The sequence below is a fragment of the Rhamphochromis sp. 'chilingali' genome (assembly GCF_963969265.1).
Source record: "Rhamphochromis sp. 'chilingali' genome assembly, chromosome: 19".
Taxonomy (NCBI): Eukaryota; Metazoa; Chordata; class Actinopteri; order Cichliformes; family Cichlidae; genus Rhamphochromis; species Rhamphochromis sp. 'chilingali'.
Window position 1 is genome coordinate 7,711,681 of NC_137946.1, and position 24,926 is coordinate 7,736,606.

A 24,926-nucleotide genomic window follows, 5' to 3' on the forward strand; every position below is an offset into this window, starting at 1 on the left:
TGTGATGTCTGTGTTGTGTATGTAAGGTCGGGGGGGGGGGGGGGACCCATTTCGCTGCAGGGCAACTTGCATGTGACAAATAAAGGCTTTCTTGACTTGACTTGACTAGATAATCCAGCATATTGTTAATGGCTGCAGTTTGCCAAAGTGTAAATAATACGCTAGATTGAGGCGTCCTGTCCTTTTTGACAGACAGAATAATAAACACCTTTGTCTGACTATTTTTTTCCATTTCCAGGTTAATGTGACCTCCCCGGCCAACTCAGCACCTCAGCCATCTCCAGTAGCGTCACCGACACCTGCTCAGGCTCCATCAGTGGCAGCAGCAGCACCTGTGTTGGAGCAGCACAGAGACACCGACAGCCCTGGAACTATACGTCCATTCCCATCTATCACAGAGTTCATCGAGGACCCCAGTGCCAAGCTTGGGACCCCTGAACGCATCCCTACACCACCCAAAGCCCCAATTACAGATCTCCTTAACCCTCAGGACACTAACCTCATCCGTCCCCCCAGCACTTCTCCTCTGGAGTCAGAGGTAGAGGAGGAGCATGAAAATACCCGCTTGGTGTCCATCGAGGAGTTCCTGACACAGGACCAAGACCCAGTGTACTGCAGGAGGCAACAGGTCAGCCTTGTTTTAACTGGGTTATTGCTGTTTACTACAAAATTAAATGTAACATGTACTCTAAGTGTCTGTTTATTGAATCTGATTATAGTTTAGGTATTCAGAGGTGCACCTAACTTCAGTGTAGATTATATGTCATACTTGGTGAAATCAGATTTGAAGGAATAAGGCATTTAAAGGATATTGCTCTGCCATTGCAACATTACCCACAAAGACACTCAGCAGTCAACATCTTAGCCTGAGATTCTGTTGTATTACTCAAGAAGTCGTAGGCTACAGATATTTTTTATACTCCAAACTTGTGGAGACTGAAGAAGTCACTTGGATGAGTGGCGAAACGTTTCTTCCATTGAAAACACTTTGTGCAAATGAACAGAATCAACTTTTTGAGATTTCCTTATCTGGATGATTGAGCATGCATCAAGACTCACAACTCGTAGTTTCCATAACCAACCAATAGAAAGTGTTTCATATATGCAGACTTTAAAATAAACAGGACGTGTACCTGGAGGTGACGGAGTTAAAGGTGCTAAGATGTATTTGTGAGTGGCCAGAATATACAAGATTGGATATATGTCTATCAGACGGAGGTGGGATTGTTGTGGAGACAAGGCTGAGGTAGCTTGGACATGTGCAGAGGAGGGATAGTGGACATATTGGACAAAAGATGTTAAAGATGGAGCTGCCAGGTAGGAGAAAATGAGGAAGACCAAGATGATGTTCATGGATGTGGCTAAAGAGGACACGAAGAGGGTGGCTGGTGTGACAGAAGAGGATAGTAGGTGTAGGGTGAGATGGAGGCAGGTGATCTGTTGTGGTGAGCCCTAAAGGGAGTTGCAGAAAGTAGAAGAACAACATCAACTCTCAACATGTCAAGTTTTTTGTTTTACGCACTTATTAAGAAGCCCTAAATAATTAAAAGTTAATAAATTGGCTGCAAATTTAAGACCATATTGAACATATTGATTGATGCGTTGATGCATGGAGCCAAGGCCATATAAACACCTTCCATGCTCTAGTCTTGTATATGCAATCGTTTGCGCCCTTTCAAGCTGTGATGCATAGATATTATTTCATTCTGTGCATGATGTAATGTTTCCTCAGAGTTATGTCAGAGGGATTGTTGAACCTCCCAGTGACTACCATGCAGACAACAGCCACTCAGATCTGTCAGACATCCTGGAAGAAGAGGAAGAGGACTTTTACTCTGACCACCTCGGTGAAGTACAGGCAAGGGGATGCACAATTGGAGCTAACAGGGTAAAGAAATTATTTCGTACTATGACCGCAGCTATACACATGCTTGTTTGCAGAGATACTTTCCAAGTTCTGCTTTTTAAATGAAACATGCTTCTTTTAATTTTTCTTCCAGAGTTTAGTTCTCATTTTGAGGCCTTGTTTCTTCTGTTGGAATCATGATTGTGTCTGATTGTGATTCTTGGTTTTTTCCTTCCTCTTTCATTTCTCTTCCTTCTTCATGGTGGCGTTCTCATCCGTTTTGTCTGCACTTGCTTTATTTTCACTGAACATTATAATGTTCCATCCTACCTTCACCGAACCAATCTTGTATGAATAAAACTGTGGCCCTTGCAGTTGTGTAAGTTGGAGGCTCCAGACAGTGATGAGGAAGTTCTTGAAAAGATCCTTAAGTTGCCTCCTTATGTCTACCCCAACAAGCAGCTGTTCAGCATCCCCGAGATGACAGAGGAGGACGACAGCAGTCAAGAAGAGCATTTAAGTCGCCGCAGCCAGCATCAGCCACAGCTCACCCACCTCCACTCCAGAAACCCAGAACACCTCCATCCTGGCCCTCCACATCACCGTAACTCACACCCACAAATCCCCCCTCACCATCACCACCTCAACCAGGAACCCAGATCCCTAATTAAAGAGCCTTTACCCAAACACGGGGCCTTGCAGGTCAAGCCTAAGACACAGCACAGAGTACACTATGCAGAAACGGTGGACACCGTCAGTTATCCGGAAGCAGAAGACACAAGTTTATATGAGGGTCCTGCCAACAGACGGGTCTCTGCCCACTGTCCTCCTCGGCCAACCCACACTAGCAAAGACAAAACACTGCTTCGAGGGCTAGGTGACCGCCTTAGGAGGGAGGCCATGCTCAGGAGTCAGATGGCCGTTGCCGCTGCGGCCAACCCCGGTGATGGCCCTACCCCACCAAGACCCTACCCAGTCAGCAAAACAGTACGAACTATGAAGTCACCCATTAGTCCTGGGGTGGAGATTGATGTTGAGTACGGTACAGATGACAATGAGGAGCCTGTGGAATATACTCCTAGGGAGGTGGTGGTGCAGCAGATGAGCTCTGAATGGTGGGTAGAGGGGGCCCAAATGGAGCACAGCAGACCTCCTCAGCGCCGAGGGCCGAAGGCTGATCCGCTGGTAAATGTTGGTCCGCTGGTGTGCCGTCCCAGACCCATCCTCTCCTCTGTAGTTGTGCTAATCAACCCTTGAGCTCTTTAGAGGAAAACTCATAACCCTCCCACTCAATAGACTTTGCCAATACATGGCTACACACAATACATTGCTACCGAGTGGATTCAGCTAATGTTCCCCCTCTGCGTGACTGCACTCATTCCTGCTGCTTTCCTATTCTCCTGCACATTGAAACCCCATCTCTGTGTTTTAAACTAGTCCAGACTGCCTTGTCTTGCATTCGTTTACAGTCAGTGTGCTTTGGTGCGTGGGTGTGCGTCTGCTAATACTGCTGCAGTGCAAGAAAATAATATGCTTATGTTGCATGCATGTAGAATACCCTGGAGTGTGTTATATATTAGATGTGACTCTGATCTCTGCTCCAATAAGAAACAGTTTAATAATTTTCCTCTCCTCCCATGTAGTGCTTAAACATCATACCTCATATTTCTTTTCTCTTTTTTGATTCTTGAGCAGGAGGTCAGCCAGATCCCTCCAGCTGAAGCACGTCCATCATGGAGAGGCCAAGCAGAGCTTTCCTGTAAACCCGCATGCTTGCAGGCTAGGAATCTCAAAGGTCAGAGGCCTTTTCCCCTTTCGTGTTTGTGCTTCCCCTCTTTCTCATTGCTTTCTCTTTTCTTAACCGAAAACAGTGGGTGTGAGACGGTGCTGACACACCTGTGGTTTCTGTTGGCAAACCTCCCCCTCTCTCACATGGAGGTAGTCAGATTAGCACCTTGTGTAGGAAGGAGGGGGGTGGGGTGGGGGTTTAGGGAGAAGGAGGTGCTGTAGCTGCAGTGGAGTGAAGTGAGAGAGAGAGAGGCCGCTAAGCTGAGAACCGGCTTAACCTAAAGTGGCTTGTCATGACAGGAGGAAGTGACAGACATTAAAATAGTAACCTCGATTAGCCAGCAGAGAAATGGCTCGCAGTTTGGACGTACACACCCCTCTGCTTTTCTCTTCTTTCCTCCAGATCTCGTCTCACTTGCTTCCCATTGTTGATTCAACAAGTTGCCCTTTGAGTTAGCAAACCTGGCTGTTCTGATAAATACACAGTTGACTGCACACATATATGCGCAAGTGAACACGTGCACAGATAAGAGGAAGGGCTTAGGGAGAAGTTCTGTTCTATCTACTAGAAAATCAGTGAGGATGTGAAAGTGTGCGAGTCGTCTGCCCGTGACTCTTGCCACAGATGGGCTGATTCTCTCTAATGAGATAGAGAACGCATCTCTTGAGTGCAGCTTAAAGCCTCACTACAGCTCTTCAAATTTGTCTCTTGCTGTCACATAGGCTTCAGTGGCAGTGCTTTTAATCACACTGCTGGAATCTTTTGTGCAATAGTGCGTATCTGTTGCCTGCTTTGCGTAGTTTGCACTGTATTAAAAGCACCTCTAAAATTATACTAGGACTGTTTTTTACATGTTAGGTTTGGTCTGCAAGTAAAGGTGTTGAAAGTTAAACTGGAGAGTGGGTCAGACACCTTATTCCACAGTTGGAGTTTGTGAGCGTGTGCACGTTTGTCAAATGGCTCACACAGCTTAGGATCAGTGGTTTAGCTTGATTACCTCTTTTAAGGACATGCCAGTGCTAGGCGAACGCTGCTCATGGCAACGCAGTTGGTGGGCAGTGGGGGAGGTGCAAGCTTGCAGTTCTATTTGCAGAATTCATTGCAAGCTAAGCACGGCTGCTCTGCAAACTCTGTTGTGTTGAAATAGCCAATATTATAATAGTAAGAGAGAATTGCATCTTAATACCTATAAAATAAATTGCATGGGATTAAAGGGAAATACTTCCACAAAGTAACTAATTCAGAATGAGAGTTATGTACACTGTTGGTATCATTTAATGATACAAGTGTGCGGTTGACTCCCTTGTCCCGTGGAGCGAGCTGAATTATCTGCAGCTCAACGTGACAAAGACCAAAGAATTGATTGTGGACTTTAGAAAGACCAGGAAACCTGTGACCCAGTTTCAATCCAGGGGGTCGATATGGACACTGTGGAGGATTATAAATGCCTCGTAGTACACATAGATAATAAACTGGACTGGGTTAAAAGCACCACTGCACTCTACAGGAAGGTCCAGTGTCATCTCTATTTTCTGAGCCGGCTGAAGTCTTTCAACAACTGTTTTTATGAGTCTGTTGTAGCCAGTGCCATCTAGAGAGCTTTAGCATGTCGGGGGAGCAGATTGAGGATCGCAGATGCCAACAGACTGATTGGCCATAATGTTGTGGGGATGGAGCTGGACTCCCTTAAGGTGTCGGATAGGCGGATGTTGTCCAAGATAAGGACAATACTAGGCAAGACCTCTCAACCACTCCAGAAGATGCTGGCCAGTCATAGGAGCACGTTCAGTGAGAGACTGAGATTACCCAAATACAACACTGAACAACACAGGAAATTGTTCGTGCCTATGCATATCTCCCTGTACAACTCCTCCATCTAATGTACACTACACAATGCAATAGTTACACCCTTTGCACATACTCTACAGTAAAATAACAAAGTTTTACAGAATATATTTAATCTGTAATATTCTGGATATTTATAACTATTTGTATATATTAGAGCAATTTTCTAATCATATTTGTGTGTGTGTGTGTGTGTGTGTGTGTGTGCGCGCGCGCGTGCGCGCAGGTGGTGTGGAATCACCAAAGACGAAAGGAGACAGTGACATACGCATCTTTGTGGCCCTCTTTTCATATGACCCTGCCAGTATGTCACCCAATCCTGACGCTGCTGAGGAGGAGCTTCCCTTCAGCGAAGGACAAATCATCAAAGTATGTCCACACACTGCTCAGGCCCTGATGGCTCAGCATGTTCTGATTTCACAGCATTCCTGTTTTAGACATGCAGCTCAATCTGCATGTTTGTATAGTTGCCAGGGTTGCTGTGGGTTATTCACAAGCCTTAAAGCCTTCTTTGTTATCATCCCCATTAGTTTAGGTTATGGTTACATGAGCTAACACGCTAGGGAGCATTAACCAAAAAACTGCTGGCCTGCTTGTCTTGCAACAGAGTGACAGAAATCTGCATACTGAAATAGTGGAAACCACAGATTAAAGTAATTATCACGCTGCTGAAGGTTTCATAACAAGAAGTGATTATGGCTTTAATGAGGCCTGAATGTAATTCATCCTTTTAACATTGTTTGGTTTTTATCTTTATTTGCAAAGATTTGAAAATGTATTTTAAAAAGGCTGATTTTGATGTTGGTTGTGCAAATTGTAGCTCAGAGGATAATGCAGCTTGCACATTAGAGGGACATTTAATGCACCCATTTCATTCTAGAGTATTAATGTAATGCTGACCTGTATAAAATCTATATGCCATCAGTTAAAACAACTCATTTTAGTTGATACATTTCCTCCTCCTTCAGGTTTATGGAGATAAAGATGCAGATGGGTTCTATCGAGGAGAGTCAGGCGGTTGTCTGGGCTATGTGCCATGTAACATGGTGTCTGAGATCCAAGTGGAGGATGAGGAGACCCGGCAGCAGCTGCTGCAGCAGGGCTTCTTATCCACAGCAGTTTCCATAGAGAAGATAGGTATGTGACTGTGTTAGTCAGACATTTTCCCCCAACACAGCAGTATTAGTTCTGTTGTTTTGCCATTTAAAGGTGATTTGGTTGTCTGTTACTGATGATGTAAATGCTAATATTTTACTCATTATATCATCCCTGTTCATGTTTGAGTGGGAAGTGAAAATGGCAGCACAATTGTTGCAAAACTTCAATGTTTTGAAAAGTGACTTTAAAATATCCGTCATTTTCAATCCTTCTGTTGATGTCTTCATTTTCTGGAGAACATCTGACAGTTGGTTTTAAGTTGATTTAAAATTGGCCCAAAATATTGAATATGTTCTTATGTTCTTTCTGCTAATAAGGTAATAGTAACCATTGCAGGAGTCTAAAAATGAAATGGGAGGCAAAGTCTCTGTGGCAAGCAACCGAACAGAATCAAGCTAACACTTTGCTTCTGTTTCCTGCTTTGTACCCAGAGCTGTGCTGTTGCAGATGGTTTAACCTTTTCACTTCCACTTGTCACTGCTGTGTCAGCTGCTCACTGGCTCTCATGTGTTAAATAGCTCTCCACTGGCTTTTCATTGTCTACTTTATGTGGTCTGCTGCTCTCAAAAATTACATCTGTGTTTCTTTTTTTATTATTATTATTATTTGGTTTTCCTTTCTAAAACTCCATTAAGGCACTCGCACACACGCACAGCTTCCACGTCGCCCCGTTCCACCGCCGAAACCGAGACGATCCAAAAAAGGTGTGTCTCGCTGCAGATTGCGGCCACCCGCTTCTCTCCTTTATCCTCCCTTCTGGTTTGCTTCTTTTTCTGTCTCTTTCACTTTAGATTTTGCTCTTTCAGTTTGCTGCCTGCCATTCAGCAACTGGGGCATGGGGGATTTTTAAACCAGCTACTCAAGTAATGAATTCAGACAGCTTCCTAGAATTGTGGGCAAATACTTCCATTATGAATGGAGTATCTGTCGAGTAGTTTCGTACTTTACAATTAAAGCCAAGTATTTAAAGGCTGTTTATGCTACCATCTCTCCACAGGTTAAGTGTGCAACAGCTTTTCAAAAGTTCAAAGACACATACATGAGTCCTGTCATTGGCTATGCATGTAATACACGGATATAGTAGCAGGATGTTGCCATGTGTTGCTAATTCATTAAGAACCTCAAAGAAGGTTTTTGTCTCCTGCTCCTGTGTCACAGTTGAATTACATGGTCACCTACAGATCACTTTGTTGAAACATCCATTCCCCTCTGCGCTCCACCTGTGACTTTGCGTGCTGCCTGTGTGATGACCTGCAGGATTATTTTCAGACAGTGCCTTGTGTCATTCTGTGACTCTTCCTGTACTCTTTTCCCTTCACCCCGTCTCTTCCAGTCAAGTCTGCAGACATCTGCGAGGAGAGTGTAAACTCCTCCAGTCAAGGTTTGTAGCTCTGCCCGCCTCCGTTTGCACCTGCATGATCAGGTGACTGTTTCAGTGTGCCCTGGAGGACAGCATGCCTTTACCTGCTGCTGCAGCTGGAGTTATTTTCTGTTATTTTCTATTTTCTTTTTGTTTTGTTTTTTTTAATGGTTGTAAACATGAGAACTGTATTCAGAGTTGCTGATCATGTCGCCTTCATTCATCCTTTTTAGAGTACGTTTGACTCTTGGCCTTTAAACCCATTAAAAGTAAGGAACACTAACAATAAATTCATCTTCTTTGAGTTGAAAATGCATCAAATGCAGGGGAAATCATCTGCTTGCAAGGGGCAGCCAATCAGAAGAGGGAGGGTGAAAGGAGTTAAAAGCAGCTTGTTTCAGCCAATGGTTGAACTGAGAGGCTCCACTGATTCCCAGTGTGAGAGCAACTGTGGATCATACAAAGATTAAATATCACATAATAGTTACTCTTTAACGGCTTATCATTAACCCTTAGTTATAAAGGTCAAACAGTCCCTTCTGTCCCTTCTTTTCATCTAATAACATCCATTTGTCTCCATTTTTGCTAACAGTGTTGCAGAGTAATTTACTCTCCCCGCCTCAGGATAAATATTTGCTCCGACTTATGTTTAATGGGGCAGCACAGTTCAGGCTGCCATCACCTTTTTCATGAATTACAAATGCTAACTCTCTCTGCTAATCTTCTGTTCTTGTTGTTCTGATGTGACTTTCCTTCAGCTGAGCATGATGCTGAGCGAGTCGAATGTACGTACACGATCAGTTTATTGGAAATGCCCATTTTCAGGACTCTGTACTAAAAAAAGTGTTTGTCCACCCACCCCCCTTTCTCATTGGCTGACAGATCCCAGCCAGGTGGATCCCTCAGCCACTGCAGCTGTGGGGAAGCCAGCCCCAGGAGCCCGAAGGATGGTCGCCATCTTTGATTATGACCCACGAGAGAGCTCCCCCAACACCGACATAGAGGTTAGGACTGCAGATGCTTTCTTTTTGCTTTATGGGGCTGAAATGTTTGCTGATTACCTGCTCTGTTTGTTATGCCCCTGTCCAGGCTGAGCTGACCTTCAGTGCTGGAGATATCATACATGTGTTTGGTGACATGGACGAAGATGGCTTCTTCTACGTAAGTCTGAAAATGACTAGGAGATCTGACATGACTGCAATATTATGTGGCTCTTAAAACGTTTAACTTTACTTTGCTTAAAACTTAACTTTACTGGCTGTAGCTGTACCACTTATAAAATACCTTTGTAGTAGAGAGTGCATTTCATCAAATTACCACCTTCTCTTTCAGGGTGACTTAAATGGCCACAGAGGCCTCGTCCCCTCCAACTTCCTGCAGGCCGTCCCAGATGATGCTCCTGTGCAGCCTGCACCTGAACCCAAGAAAGAGTCACAGGTAGCTTTGAAACTGTGGGCAATGGCCTGACCTACATGGTTACAAGTCACTGACATCCCAGATTTCTGTGTTTCTTTTTGTTATCACTCACAAGTATGTCTAATTTCTGGTTGTTGAGTTTGTTGTTTCTTTAAACCTGTTTTGTTTCATTAATTCTGCTCTGTCACATTTCTTTCATCTCACTGTTTCCTGCATGGCCTTTTCCAGAAGCAAAAACGTTCTGTACACTTTGAGACTTGATCGTAAGTGTTTCTAGGCGATCAACGCTCTCGCTGTCTGTTTACTTCCTCCTTAAAACCTTCTCAACCCGTAGCTGTACACTGCTTCTGTGATCCTGCCCCTAAATGTGAACCACAGGATGAGTTGAAATCTTTCTTCCTCTGTGTCTCCCTGTTACTGTTTCCTTTATCAAATATTAATTCTAATAGAAGAAATGATGAGCCCATGTTGTGTAAATGAACTTCAACAGTGTTTTGCTTTGCTGCTTTTTAAACTCTTGATTTCCTTTTTTCCTAGGATGCTTGGACGTCTTCCACAGAGCCACAGGAATCTGGGCCATCAACACTAGAAGAATCTTTGCCCCCTCAAACTGAACCTGCTTGCCCCGCCATGACAGAGCACACAGATCTACAACCCCAATTGGCACCCACTGCAAGCCCCACGTTAGACCTGGACCCTGCTCTGGGCCCAGCTGTAGTGAAGGCCTCAGACCCCCGTCCTGTGGACAGCCCTGCACAGGCCGAATCTTCTGTGCAAGGAAAGAAGAAAAAAGGTTTTTTCTCCAAAGGCAAGAAGCTGTTCAAAAAGCTGGGATCCAGCAAGAAAGAATGACAAACTTTGGACATCTGACACACAACACTTGTGTCACATTAAAAGCACTTTTTCTGTAACTGTAATTCTCAGTTGGTAGTCGGTGCAGTTAGCAGCTATCAGATCTAATAATTGATGCTTTAACTGTCAGTAGTTCTACATTTGCCTTAGAGCACTGGTAGACCAGCTGTTAAATATAGAATACCCTAAAACACCCAACGGCATCACAAGAGCATGTATAGATGCATGTTGAAGTGAGCAATTACTTCCTAATAATCTGAGCATTTGCAAAATTTCAACTCATTGGAGGCTTTAAAGCAGTTTGAATCTCCTTTAGGACTGACTTTATTTAGAACAGTCAATACGGAACAGAGAAGACGTCATCCCAACTCAGAGACAGCTAATGAAGTGTTAGCTTTAATGCTCGTGTACTGGTGCCACTTTATTTATTATTTGAAACAAACAGACAGAGGCAGCACACCGTCTCTTCCTCTGTGTCATTATTAAGAATGCACTATCTATCCTGAATGGATGCTTCTCTCTGTGTTTCTTGTCTTTAAGAGTATTTATACATTACTTTGTACAGAACATGATATTTATTTGTATCGGATTCCTGCCCTAACAGTGGTCACACCGCATGAAGTGGCATCGGGGCGTAAAATTCGAGGTTTAGAGCTGTCAGAGACAGCAAGGATCCACTTTGGTATGTGTAGTTTAGAGCTAAGACATCGTGGCGTTTGTGGTTAACAGTCCTGACTGTTTGTTGGCGTTCAATGTAAAGAATGTGAAGGGTTCTCCTTCTTTGGCATGTGTGTGTGTGTGTGTGTGTGTGTGTGTGTGTGTGTGTGTGTGTGTGTGTGTGTGTGTGTGTGTGTGTGTGTGTGTGTGTGTGTGTGTGTGTGTGTGTGTGGATGAAGCCACACAATCGCTGGTGAGACTGAAAACAGTTGCCTTTCTCAGACATTAATACAGGAACTCTTGATGGCTGTGTCAACAGTCATAACTGACCTAACTGTTACTTGTTTGCCATCTGTGTGTGAGTGTTAGTGTGCAGAAATGAGCAGTAGCCAACAGAGCTGCAACTGAATGAAGTATTTGTTGATTAATCGGTCAGTCATTTAGTTTAAAACCAGGGGGATGCCCGTTAGATCCCTGCAGCTCAGTGCGACTCCAAAAGAAGAGAAGAAGAGTCAGTGATTATGTTTGAGAAGCTAAACTAGAATAAACTCATGTGTGACCCCTTTCAGCCCACTTCCTGCTTTGTGTCTGTGGGACTAACCTGTATATGAGGAGGCAGGTGCTTGAAAAATAATTAGATTTTGAACTTTATTTCCCTGTATTTGGGGGTTGAGCCATCATGCCATGCATGGTGGCTCAACTGGGTTTTGACACAAACATCTTCAACATCTCTGTGTGAAAACGTCATGATTAATAAACAATTACTTTACTGTTGCAGCTCTGCTTAATCTGTAGTCCCAAATGAAAACTGTGAAAATATTGTAGCTGGTCATAGATACTGAGCAGTGTTAGCCTGTGGGGTGTGGTGATGTTTGAATGTGGCACACAGAGCAGCACTTTCTTAGAACAGCGTTTAAAATGAGCAGTTTTCAGTCATTGCTGTGGTGGTTAGCTGCACTACTGTAATGTGATAGACTCTGCAATAAGTTGTTGATGTGTGTTTAGTTTTGCCTCCTCGTGTAAATGCAGTCACATAACTGTAGTCAATTTGAATGGTGTTACGTGATCCCTCTTCAGCCCACACGGCGTTTTTCTGTTCGCACATTTGCATCACAATACTGTCAAAGTTTCTTCAAAAAGTAGAGCTTGAGCAATGGCGGCTCTTGCGTTTGACTGCAGGGGAACAAACACAGAGCCGTGCTGACACACACACACACACAGGGCTGTTAGGTAGCTTCTCAGGTTTTCACACCTTTCCTTTTCCATGCTGAGCGTGTGGTTGTTGAAAAAGCAACAGGAGATGCCAAAATGTTCGGTGCTTTCCCTGGTTTACTAGCGCTGGCTTGAAGGCCCGTGTGGCAGGTGGAGTGAAGGCTCAAGCTGGAGGCACGTTATTTATTTTCTTTTTCTTTTCTTTAATGTGATGAATGTTTGAATTTTGTCAGTGTTAAAATAAAGGGAGCGTGATGATGCCAAGAATTAAAAAAAAAAAAAAAAAAGAAGACAGGGGCTGGATTGACACTTTAGATGTGAAGTAGCCGGGACAGAGGCAAGAGCGAGGCTGTACTGTCTGACTTCTTCATGTGTTTCTTTTTTTTTAAGAATCAAAACAAGGGCGGATGCTTAACAGTTGCCGAAATGTACAGCAACCATTTGTACTTGTGTTGGATTTGACGGCCTTTAATGCACAATTATTTCTCTACCTGCTGAGTAGTAACATAGGCATCCCCCTCCCCCTCCATATGTTGTAGGACCCCTGTAGGCAGTATTTTAGCTCAGCTGATCATATTTAGCCTTACACGAAGACCTTGTTTAGTCTTAATCTGTTGTTTACAGGATGTTTATTGATTGCATGCATACTAATGTTATACCCATGTTTGGCCTTATTTATGTTGCTGTCACATTCTCCGTCTTTGCGGGCTCCCTTTTGAATTGTAGATGGTGGATGCAGCGGGAGATGGAGCTGTAGGAGCTGTCTGTATGTACTGAACAGTGTTGGGACTATTTTCATACAATGCAGATTTTTTTTTGTAATCTTTCCTGAGCTGCATTTATTCATTCATTCATTTGTTTGAAAGCAGTGTAAGATTTACCTTTTTATATTATATATAAATATATATATAAATGTTTTTATTACCCATTTTTGGAAGCTCGTGTGTAAATATTTTTTGTTAATATTGTTTTTCAGATTTTTTTTTCTTATGCATGCCCAGGCAGTGTTGATGGAGGAACGGTGTATGAAGATGTTAGAACTAAAAGGATTAAAATTGTGACGGTTTCTTTCAATATGGATCTTTTTACAGCAATAAATTATGTATATTTTCACAGAAAACACCTGTGTGTGTCATGTGTGGTAATTTGAAAAAGAAGCTGAAACACAAGGTCCCGATTTTTGAATGTTTATCTTTATTTCATATCAGCAGATCATACATTGCACTTGTGATAGGTGAAACAGATGAGATCTAAAGCGGAAAAAGAGTTGCAAGCTTTGCTCTGTGCCGCACGCTGCCCATGTGAACAAACTGCTGCAACACTCTGGGCAGAGCGTGGCCGTGCGAGACAAAGCAGCTTCCTCTTTTGCAACTTCCTGCGTGGGGCGCCATGTCGGGCCTCTGCTCTCCCTGAAGCCAACAGTACACTCATCCATAAAGTAGGAAACACTACACTGTGGCGAGGAGTTTAGTAGTGCTTTCTACTTTATGGATGACTGCACTGTACATCCACCGCTCCTCTTCCGTCTTCTGTCTTCTCCCACTTCTCTGTTCTTTGTGCACCTGCTCTGGCAGCTGCACACATACACACTAACACACACCAACCACCCCTCCCTTCCCCTCCCCCGCCCCTTGACAGATAGACCGACCTGAAACCTCTGTGCTTAACAGCTCAGCAGCCCTTGCTCATGCTCAACCAGAAAAAGCACACTTCCTGATTCCTCTTGAAACACTTGCGTGCCTTCTGTTTCCACGCAATTATTTCAAATTCATCAGATGTCTGGTTACATTTCTGAAGAACATAAACTAAAAAAATGTAAAAAAAAAAAAACACAAAAAAAAACCCTGTGAGGCAAAAATTTGTTGTTCTTTTTGTTTTGTTTTTGGAGCAAACTGCCAGAGGAAGCGCTATCTTGAGGAAGCCATTTTAGCAGCCATGAGTAAGCTTTTCTGTCTGAGCTGTTCTCTTCGATCAGGAGGCGTTTAAAATAAGTCCACCAATAACACACGACAGCTCTGATCACATTGAAATGGGACCGGACAGAAAGATCCGAAAGACACGTTTAAGAATTTCAATCATAGTCTCAAAGAAAAACTTTGCAAAACCTTTAAGTTTTAAATACAAATGTGTTTCCTCAGTAATCTAAGCCAACCTCTGAACAGAGGCTGCTTGCCTAGAAGTCAAATCAAAGAAGTACAGAATGAACAAAATAAAAACTGTAAATTTTGGTTTGCTTTCCACATCTGACACACAAAAATCATTTACAAAAAAAAAAGATTTCAAACATAAACAATTCAAACAGTTCTAGCATTAATCAAAGCATATCAACCATTAACACTTTACCTCGACCTTTCCTTTTTTGTTTTGTTTCCTGTCTCTCTGTTCTGAACGCTGATTGTCCTGTGGCCCCACAGGTGTCTTCTGCCTGTCTGAGGAGGGGATGATGAAGAAGAAGAAGAAGTCGTCTCCTTTTGAACCCTCCACAGTCACGTGATGTAACCACAGGAAGAGGTTTAACAGTCACAGGCGCTCTCTTTCTCTTCTTCCGTCTTAACTCTGCCTACTGCAGATGCCTTTTTTAAAAAAAGCCGACAGCAGTTGGACAATGAGCCCACCGTGACATGAGCAACACACACTACACCGTCCCTGGTTGCTTTTAACAAATATGTTTCTCTTAATCCACATCGAGCTGGGAAACGAGGTCAAATTAAAGCATAACGAGGTTATAATGTCTGCAGTGTCAACTTTTACTGGTTCAGCTCACATTCATGTATCACAGTGATGGTTCACTTCCACGGCTTGTGTATGTCATTCTACGTGTTGCACAGTGTGGCAGTTAGGATTTCTCCATAAATGAGATCTATGAGCAGCCAGAGGTGCAGTAAGGTTTGGTGGAGCATTTCCTGTGAGAAGATGGTGTCGGTGATAATCTTAACTAGAGCGGAGAGCTGCTGTAGTTCTTACTGTTAGTCAGTTCAACACCGCAGACATCGTTGCTCGCATTCTTCTGCACACATCTTAGGAAATGTAATGTGAAATAGGAAGGTGACAAAATCCACAGTCTTTACTTTCGAATGTATTTTTACACGAGGGGAGAATGCTGGGTTTTTGGGTTCTGATGTCAGCAACCATATGAGCATGGAAGTGCTGCTTTAAGGCAAACTTGTTGAAATGTTTAAAAAAAAAAAAAAAAAGAAGTCAGCTGCGACCGCCATTAAAAAGAAAAAAAAAAGGCACACTGAGTGACATTTTCATCAATGTGCTTACGTTCTGTTGGGTTTTTAAAAGTGAAAGGCTACAAGTTTCAATTCCCCCTGAATGTAAATGTCCAACTGTAACTGTTTGGTTTCTCATAATTCAAACCCTGAAGGGCATCTGGGTGAACCCTGAAGTGTGACAGCTATGGCACATCGCTACCAACTTCAGCTTTCTGGACTATAATCTTTAATCTACACTACCTTCCAAAAGGAAGCCATTCACCTTCCTACTGCACTCCCTGTATTTGGCAGCACAAATTCACAAATTTTACATACATAACATAAAGAATCCTAAAGAATAAGATTAGTAAACTACCCAAAATGAACATCACAGCTTTAAAACCTTGAATATCACTGCATCTGTGATCTAACAATCATTCAGGAAATGTCTCCACCTATTTGTTTACATTTTATACCCGTATCAATAACTACATCTTTCTGATCAAACTCTGTTGCTTACATTTTTGCAGTGGGCGACACATTTTATTAATTCAGCGTTTTAATGCTTTATTTTTTCATTAAACTTCTTTTTTGTTTTATTTTCTGAGCTTTCTTTGGTAACTTACAGTCATTTTATGCTTAACTATTTCATCACGTGGGATCCAGACTCATGTGAAGGGACTGAACTGTGCTCTGGCCTGTAAGCCTCCCTATGTAAGCTGTGTATAAGAGCAGATGAAGTTCTTACTTAAGCTATTATTAAATGTTTGAGTACTGCCCATAAATAATAAGATGTATACAATAACATGCCACAAGACTCACAGAAACATTTGGGATATATATTTCCTAGCCTCTACATTATTTTCACTTCTCTTCTAGGTTTCTAAAATCTGCTCTTATGGTCACTGTGTTGTTGTTAGCATATGCACAGGGCTAAATGTTTGGTTATATGTTAATGTTGGATGGGTTTGTGTGATTGTGATTGTGTGGTTTTTAAAATGACAAAGTACTTGGATTCTTCTTAAAAGGGTCTTAAAATGCTCATGTGGAGCTCTGTGTTTTCATTCGGGGCCTTTGGGGCCGGCTTTACACAACTTGGAAGTTCAACAAAGCGCTTGTTGATCTGATGTTGGCGCCGCCCGAGCTCACCCACTGTGTGAATCCGGTCATTTTAGTTTCTGTCTCTTAAAGATCTCACCTGGCCTAAAAGCTTGCTTTGCTCTGATTAGTCAACGTCCAGAAGCCTGCAGAGGGGCCGCACCCATTGCTTGTGAGCTGGTAGTGTGGGGGATGTTAAACAGAAATATAAGGTACAAAAGGTTAGTTAGAACTGTACTGATCAAAGCAGACAGGAAAGGTGTGTTAGATCCTCTTACAAAAAAAATCAATAAATAATTAGAACTAAAAACTCATGCATTCTGCTTTAATAAAATACTAAAACTAGGAATAGAAATGGATAAATGAATGCTTTTTAAGAATGACTTTAGTGTTGGAGACGGTTGAACTTTGAAATGCGTTAGATTTGTCTCGCTGTTTCCCAACCAAGGGCTCAAGCCCCTTCAAAAGATCAAGGCATAAATTGTTTTGTTTTTTTTTAGTTTTTTTAGTTTTTTAAAGGGCTTGTGAAATTACTTTTAAGAAAGAATAGAAGAAAAACAAAGCTCAGTCACATGTGTTTCATCATTTTTGGAACACTGTCCTGGTTTGGTGAACTTTTTCTAGCTTGTCTGACCTTTTGGGTCAGTGAGCGTGGAACAGTTCGACAGAAAGCGTGCGAGTCCTCGGACACCTAAGTCCATGTGAGTGTTGTCCGCTACAGACACAACAAAGACATAAGAGATAAGATGACATAAAAACCACAACAGTTGCACCTGATACAGCAGAAAGAAGACTCTCAGGAGCAACCAAGAACTTTGATCTGCTCCTGAAAAGAGCTACAGCTCCCTGACTATGTATTTCAGTTTATATAATGCCAATTTACAACAGCCACCTCAAGGCATCTCATGTTAGGGTAAAGGTGTGCTAGCAGCGTGCTAGCACACTGCTAGCACTCACTCGCATATGTCATTGAGGAAATGGCCCAAACACTGTGAGGAATATTCTAACACTGGGGCCTTCCCCCCCCACACTGGCTCTTACGATAGACCTTATCTGGACCGGCAGCCATTTCCCCTCCCTGCCAGCACTCGCCAAGCTCCCCCTGGGCTACAGCCTGGGTGTCGACACCACAGAGCCACCCTGATCCCTCGCTGACCTGCAAGCTCCACACAGGCCTGAACCTGAAATATTAAGCCAGCTATTTGTAACTTTTTTGACTTGTGGCTCTTAACACCAAAAAACTGTGTCTGGCTGTGGCCCCAACAGAGATGGATTTCTCCTCTGACCTTTCACATGGTGCCATTTAACCCTCACTCAGGTTCATTCTTTTACCTCCATTCATTTTGTCTTTGTTTAGCATCTTAACCCACATGCAATTTTTCTTAGCACAAACCTAACGTTAAGTCTGATTTCATAAGCTTCAGCTAAGAGTAACACTGCTCAAAGTAAATGAAAAGGAAAACTGCAATAAAAATGCGTTCAAAAATTTACTGAAACCAATATTGGGATAGGAATAGCTTGATTTACCTAAAAATCAAACTGTGTATCCAAAAGACTACAAGAGAAATTCTAAAAAGGAAATCTATAACACATATATGCAAAGATGTTTTATTCCAGTTTGCTTTGGAAATAATTCACAGTTCCTAGCTTATATCAACATACTGTATGAATAAAGCTATGTTGCTACCTGATGAATAAAAATACCAAAAAGGAAACATTTTGTTAAATTAGAAAAGAAAAACATCTGTCCTCACATTCATTAGGTGACACTTGAAATACACAAGAAGTATACCAAGTGTACAAGTGAATAACACAAAATAATACAAAAGTTACTTTATGAAGTTCCACAGTGGAGCCTAAAACATCAATGCAGCTGTCTCAGGGCAAAAAACAGGCATAAAGATTAAGATTCAGGCAAAACATTTGCAGCCTGAAGTACAGTGAAGATAAAAACAAAGTTAACTGTCTATTAATCCTAGCTTTTATAAACAAGAACATATTAAACACATTATTTAGTCCTTGGCAGGTCTTATTATTAGGACTGGGATTGGACTGGACTTTGACTGTGTCGTAGCAACAGCTTGATTCTTTTCTATTTCAGCTCTCCTTGTTTAGATTTGCTGCTGTGCTTGGCATCATTGTCCTGTTGCATGACTCACTTTCAGCCCAGCTTAAGTTGTCGGACAGTTGTCTTCATATTTGAACTCTGATATACAGAGGACGTTATTGTCAACTCAATGACGGCAAGGTGCGTGGGTCTCATGGCTGCAAAACACGACCCCTCCGCTGCCATGCTTGACAGCTGCTATGAGATGTTCGTGCTGACAGGTTGTGTTTAGCATAACCCTAAACACAACCCTTTTCTCCAAACATCGCACTTTGAATTATAGCCAGACAACTGTACTTTGGTCTTCTCCGTACAAAGGATTTTATTCAGGAAGTCTTGTGGTTTGTTCAGATCCAACTTTGCAACCCTAAGCCGTGCCCATGCTGCCATGTTTTTCTTTAGAGAGAAGAGGCTTTCTTCTAACAACCCTTCCAAACAACCCGTGCTTGTTCAGTTTATTTCTAATTGTACCTTCATGGATTTTAACATCTAAAATGCTAGCTGAGGGCTCTAGGGTGTCAGATGTAGCTCTTGGTTTATTTGCAGTTTCTCTAAACATTGCATTGTCTGACCTTGGGGTGAGATTTCAGAGATATCCATACTCGGGAAGATGGGTATTTGTCTTAAATGTTTTCCACTTGTGAACAATCTTTCCCACTGCAGAATGATGGATTTCAAATTGTTTACAAAGGTCTTATGAGTCTTCCCAAACTGATGGGCAGAAACAGGTATTCTTTAAGATCATTGCTAATATCAAACCGCCAAATCCTTTGCTTTTACAGAGGTGCACATTTGAATTTCATTATATTTTATTTATTTTTTGAGTCCAGTGTGAACATTTGGGAAAGACAAAAGGAAGGAGTCTCATGCCAAACTTCTCTCTCTCTCTCTCTTGTTGAATGTAAGTCATGGAACAAGGCACAAATAGCGACATAAATAAGAACTTTCAAATGTAGTCTACAAAATGACAAAACAGGTGAATGTACAACGTTGAACATAACTTTAGGGTTTGTAATAAATCTCAGTGCTCCAAAATAAACAGTATCTAGAATATGTAAGCATTGTGAAGAAGACTACTGAGATAAAAGTGGAAACATCAAGTCTCTGGTTTTTCCTCAGAGGACAGAGAAGTCTCAATTCTAAAGTAAAAACCCAGTTTCACTGTAAGGTTTTTACCAGATGTACACTGTCATCTAATTCCTGTATACTTTCAGAGCTGTACACAGGAATTTCTGTAGTAATATATGAAAGGTTCAGTGTTTTTGAGTTTGCATTTGAGAACATCATCAGTTTAGTTTTGTCAGCATATAAACCAGTTCTAAATCACACAAGTAGATTTAGCAGACAGAGAAGATGTTGGGAGTAGAGTAGTACATCATCATATCATCAGCGAAAAAATTAGAGGTTTTTTTTTATTATGTCTAAAGCCATTTTCATATATAAAATAAACAGCAGCAGTCTTAGAATGGACCCCTGATAAATAACTTTGAAATCATCCAACAGTTTTATATTTGTTTTCTACAGCCCTGCACTGACAAGTCTTTGCTTTAAGATGAAGCAAATGGAAATGGAAAAAAGCCTGCAAGGTAGTTCAGGCAGTACATGAGCAACATTGCTTCTTCCAAGCTGCCCTCACTTGATATGCAAATACATCTTCTGATTTGGCAGTCTTCTTGAGTTGTAAAGTCTTGTGAATGCAGGGCCCAAACACCAAACTCTAACTAAATTCTGCTCCTGAAATCAAAGATTTTAAATGTGAGGTATCTGAACTACTCACAGACATGGCAGTTAGTTAGCAGTTGACAGCGTCTTCACTTTCAGATGCTACACAGAAAAGTCCACCTTACACACTTTTGTTAATCTGAAACATACAGCCCGAGTGAGGATTTTACTACAGAATGAGTACTTTCATACATGCTTTGATACCTTTTGATTTTCACCATTTGCTTACTTGTGAATATGCTGCTGTTCTTGTATTCGACCAGCGTTAACATACAATAGCTTTGTCCATTGAAGCTGCCAGCATTTGTAAAAGGAATTGAAATCCTTCAGTATGTTCTCAGTTCTGTAGCTGCCAAAGAGAGGAAGCTTTGTAAGCCTTGTGAAACACATTTACACACACACACACACATGCACGCACGCACGCACGCACGCACGCACGCACGCACGCACGCACACACACACACACACACACACACCCAGAGCAAGTTAAAGTGTGTGTGACCTTTTGCTGCTAATGTCCATCCCCCATGCAAAATACATCCCCTTGCTTCCCTAATTCCCGTTTATCCCAGTCAGACAGAGCACTTTTCGAAACTTAGCTGAAGAACTTTCCACTTGCTTTTTTTTTCTTTCTCAACAAAGGTTAGTGCAAACCTGAAGTTAACACCTCGGTTCATGATCTATTACTTTCCCCTAAGCTCAGAGCACTGATACATCCAAATAAGGGCAAAGGCACCAGTGAAGCCTCATGGGTGTTGCTCTGTGTGTGTGTGTGTGTGTGTGTGTGTGTGTGTGTGTGTGTGTGTGTGTGTGTGTGTGTGTGTGTGTGAGAGAGAGAGAGAGAGAGAGAGAGAGAGAGAGAGAGAGAGAAAATGAAGGCCATACTTCACTTTGCTTCTCTCAAATGCTGCTGCAGCACTTAATCTGAGTAAAAGCCAGCACATGGGCGGAGCCGAAAGCCTTCCTGACAGCGCCTGCGGTCGTGGAAGCCAAGTTCTCAGTTTTGTTTTTAGTTTGCAGCCCTCGTGAAATGACTTCACCCACGTGTAGTTTGATGAAGACAGGTTTAGGCCACATGGAAAAAAACCCCCACTGCATTTTAGTATTCTATGTGTCGCACTGCAAATGGTGGTGGTGGTGGTGTGTGTGTGTGGGGGGGGGGGGGGGGGGGGGGGTGTCAAGGTGAACAACTAAATGATGGTGCACATGCAGGGCCCACATGGAACAGTGCAAACTGACACTTGTGGTTTATTTCTCATTTGGTTATCAACTGCCTCCAACCACTGGAGGTAAAGCGTCTCTTCAAAAAGTCTCTGTTCTACTTGTGATGGAAAGAGAAGTCTAACCTGCTGGGCATTTGAATAACAGTGATATTTAATTTGTATGGTTTTGTAGGTGAAGAGGGAGGAATGTGAGCAAAGTGGCTGTAATTGTGTTTGAAGATGAGATGAGACTTACAAAATGAGTATTTTCTCATTTGTGTCTTCGAAGTTTTATTGTAGCACTTTATAATATAACTCGTGACAAAGAGTGTAATCCCTCTGCAATTCAATTTCAGTGTATTTTGTTTAAAATAATATTTATCTACAAATACTTAAAGCATACTAGAATAAGGAGGTAACAAGCCAGGTTTTACAGGGAATAATTAGTGAAATAATCTTTTTACACATTTGCATATAGATAGATAGATAGATAGATAGATAGATAGATAGATAGATAGATAGATAGATAGATAGATAGATAGATAGATTAGGACTGTCCTCTCTTAACCACTTACAAGAAAAACTAAGGACCATCAAAATTCGCAGACCCACGTGACCGTAATGATGAAGCCAAGTCTATTTTTTCCGTGTCACAATCACTGTTCAAACACAAATTTCAAAGGTAGTGTACAGGAAAGGATTGTCTCATTTCCTTTAAAATAACTGGAAGTTAGGTAACTCCACAATATGGCCTGTGCCCTGAAAACTAAACTGTAAATACAATGTAAGATGGGGAAATATTGTTTGCTTTTCCACAAGATAACCAAGGAATTACACAGTATTTAAAATGATGTAGTACTTAAAATTACTTACAGTATAATTTGTGTATCCTTTCCTTTAAAATACCCAGAATTTAGGCACTTATTACATTTACTTACATTGCAATATTTATTTATTCTGTAAAATACATGAAGTTGTGCAATATTTAAACTTACATAATAATTTGTGTCTCCTTTACTGCAAAATACCAGATGTTACACAAAGCAGAGAGTCAGCAGGTCGCCTGCCATGAACGAAACGGCACAGGTGCTACAGGGTTGGTTGCTGACCCTGACCTCTGACCCGAATGTGGCAGCTGGGGGAATTAAATACATGAATGCAAATTGAACACAGAGTTAACCATTGCTAGAATTAGCTAGAATTTACTGTGTGTCCATGTTAGATCAGTACTTGACTATGATGTTATACTCCCCTTAGTATACAGAGCACATCATCCATCCATTTTACCTTCTTAGGCCTATCCCAGCTGTCACCGGGTGAAATGTGGTGAAACACCAGATCACCAGTCTATCAGAGAGACAGGCAACCATTCACACACACAGCCAATCGAGAAACACCGATTAACTTCTCCTGCATGTCTGTGGATGGTGCAAGGAAGTCAGAGAACACACACACACACACACAAGACAGCCACAGGAGGTCGGAAAGAAGAAGTCATATGTCCAGAACACTGTGTTTTCATTTTTTTTTAAAAAACTGATTTTGTGTTTGGAGTTTGGAGAAAATGATGTGTCTCACTGTGGTTCAGCAATTGTGAAATACAGGATTTCAACCGGCAGTGATCTTCAGCACTGATCTGCATATTTTCTTCTAGAGAGATTATGTCATCATTATGAATAGATGGAGAAAAGTTATCCTCTGGTGGATTAACCTTTTTTTCTCCAGTTTATGGAGATAAGAACAATGAAAATAAGTAGTTCTTCGTTCATTGTAGGTCATGACATTTGATTAACGTCATCGCACGTCTCTTCAGGTTACCCGCAAAAGTAAAATGAGAAATGCTTTGTGAAACATGAAACCGGCACAGCTTTCATATCGCATCGCATCTTTTTTATGCAGTTTTCACCTACTGCTATTTTACCAAGTTTTAAGTTTCCTGCCAGCGTTACGGGTCCGCTTGTTAGTCTTCAATATGGCTAAGAGTTCTCAGTGAGTTTTGACAGACTGGCTTCACTAACTGTGCCTTTGCAACAAAATGTCAGGAGCAGGTGTCGGTGCAGTGAAGACTCACAGCATCACAAATGAAGACAACCGGAGAAGCGGACCGAGATCATGTGCAAGGATGTCCTCCAGGCTGCAGTTAAGTCAGAGGACACACATGGTGTTAAGTGGAGGTGTTTTCTTAAGTGATAATATACTCCAGTAGTGTAGTACTCCACCTGAACTACACCTGATATATTGAACAGCACAGGATGACAATAAAGATGATATTCTCTTCACACTATTGTGCTGTAAGTGAAACGGTAACCACAGCAGATACCGGATCTGAAAAGGCTTAAATTTAACTGGAGACTATCGCACGCAGCACTTCAGGTGAAAGGTTAGCTAAATTTACACGTTCACACTTTGGCTGAGAGTTCTCCACCTGTCGGCAGTGTCGGCGGCTGCAGGGAATTCCGGCACTGAGTAAAAAGCACCATCTAGTGGTGCAGCTAAAGAAGTACAGGGAGGATTTTTTTAAAGGGTCTAGCCAACTAAAAAAAACATGAAGAACTCTGTTGCTCAGAATGAACAACAATCAGAATGAACCACCTTTGCCATCTTAGTGTTTTGCGACCATATGTGACAAATGGTGACGGAAGAAACAGAGAAATCGATTATATAACTTATTGGCTAATGACCCTGAATAATCCTCCTTTCTGACTGTAAGAATTCATCATTTGTAAAAGAAAGTTTTATTCAATATGATGTGAAACTAGAGATTAAAACCATAAAGCTGTCTGTGTTTGCTGAGATTGTAGAGAAAAGGAGCCAAGGGTCTTTTTGCAACCAGTGTAGTCGCCCCCTGCTGACTATTAAAAGTAACGCATGTTATTAGATGCATGATACTAACCTGTCACAACATATTTTTTAACGGAAATAATGAAATAATGCTTGGTGATGGTATTTGGCTTTATTAGTGTGGATGCTGATTAAGCACACAAGCAAGGATTGTTCTTCTACTTTTCATATTCCGTACATTTTTTGGCATCTATCTCCTTCAACACCGTTCAACTTAGAAAAACCAGTCAACCACCGTTAGATTCCTCTTCTTTTGGACATGACTGCTTGTATTTTCCTCATTTTTAACTTTTATATTTTTTAAATTATTCAACTTTATTCAACAAAAATTTACCATGTATTTCAATGGCAGAATGTGGGCAGTGGAGTCAGTTGATGACTTTTGATGATCATGACCAGATGATTATCTGAAAGATAATCATCTTTTCTGACCGGATGATTAAAAGTTACAGTATTTAACTGTCTGTAGTGGATTTTCCCACATTTCAGACATTCAGGGACTTAAATAATATGAGGTTTCAAATATTTCTTCAGATGTTTTGTGACTCTGAATTTTCTTTTGTCATTACTCAACTTTTTCTACTGTACATTTTAAACATGGTCAGCTACTTTTCAACTTCTTCC

At 41.7% G+C, this 24,926-nt stretch overlaps 1 protein-coding gene across 9 annotated transcripts in view; it reads left to right on the forward strand.

Annotated features, from left to right (window-relative positions):
- Nucleotides 1–11,154, forward strand: part of tspoap1 (TSPO associated protein 1) — a 74,148-nt gene extending 62,994 nt beyond the window's left edge. For 5 of the 9 annotated variants that reach the window (XM_080866155.1, XM_080866149.1, XM_080866152.1 and 2 more), the window contains 12 exons: nt 239–628; nt 1,733–1,888; nt 2,222–3,031; nt 3,542–3,641; nt 5,707–5,849; nt 6,449–6,617; nt 7,274–7,342; nt 7,972–8,019; nt 8,881–9,002; nt 9,088–9,159; nt 9,331–9,435; nt 9,952–11,154. In XM_080866155.1, the coding sequence (XP_080722281.1) occupies nt 239–628; nt 1,733–1,888; nt 2,222–3,031; nt 3,542–3,641; nt 5,707–5,849; nt 6,449–6,617; nt 7,274–7,342; nt 7,972–8,019; nt 8,881–9,002; nt 9,088–9,159; nt 9,331–9,435; nt 9,952–10,266 (2,499 nt within the window). In that variant the 3' untranslated portion in view covers nt 10,267–11,154. Of the gene's footprint in view, nt 1–238; nt 629–1,732; nt 1,889–2,221; nt 3,032–3,541; nt 3,642–5,706; nt 5,850–6,448; nt 6,618–7,273; nt 7,343–7,969; nt 8,020–8,880; nt 9,003–9,087; nt 9,160–9,330; nt 9,436–9,951 lie in introns of those variants that run through there. The other 4 variants (XR_013969813.1, XM_080866151.1, XM_080866156.1 and 1 more) reach the window with 4 other exon arrangements.
- Nucleotides 11,155–24,926: the final 13,772 nt, after the last annotated feature.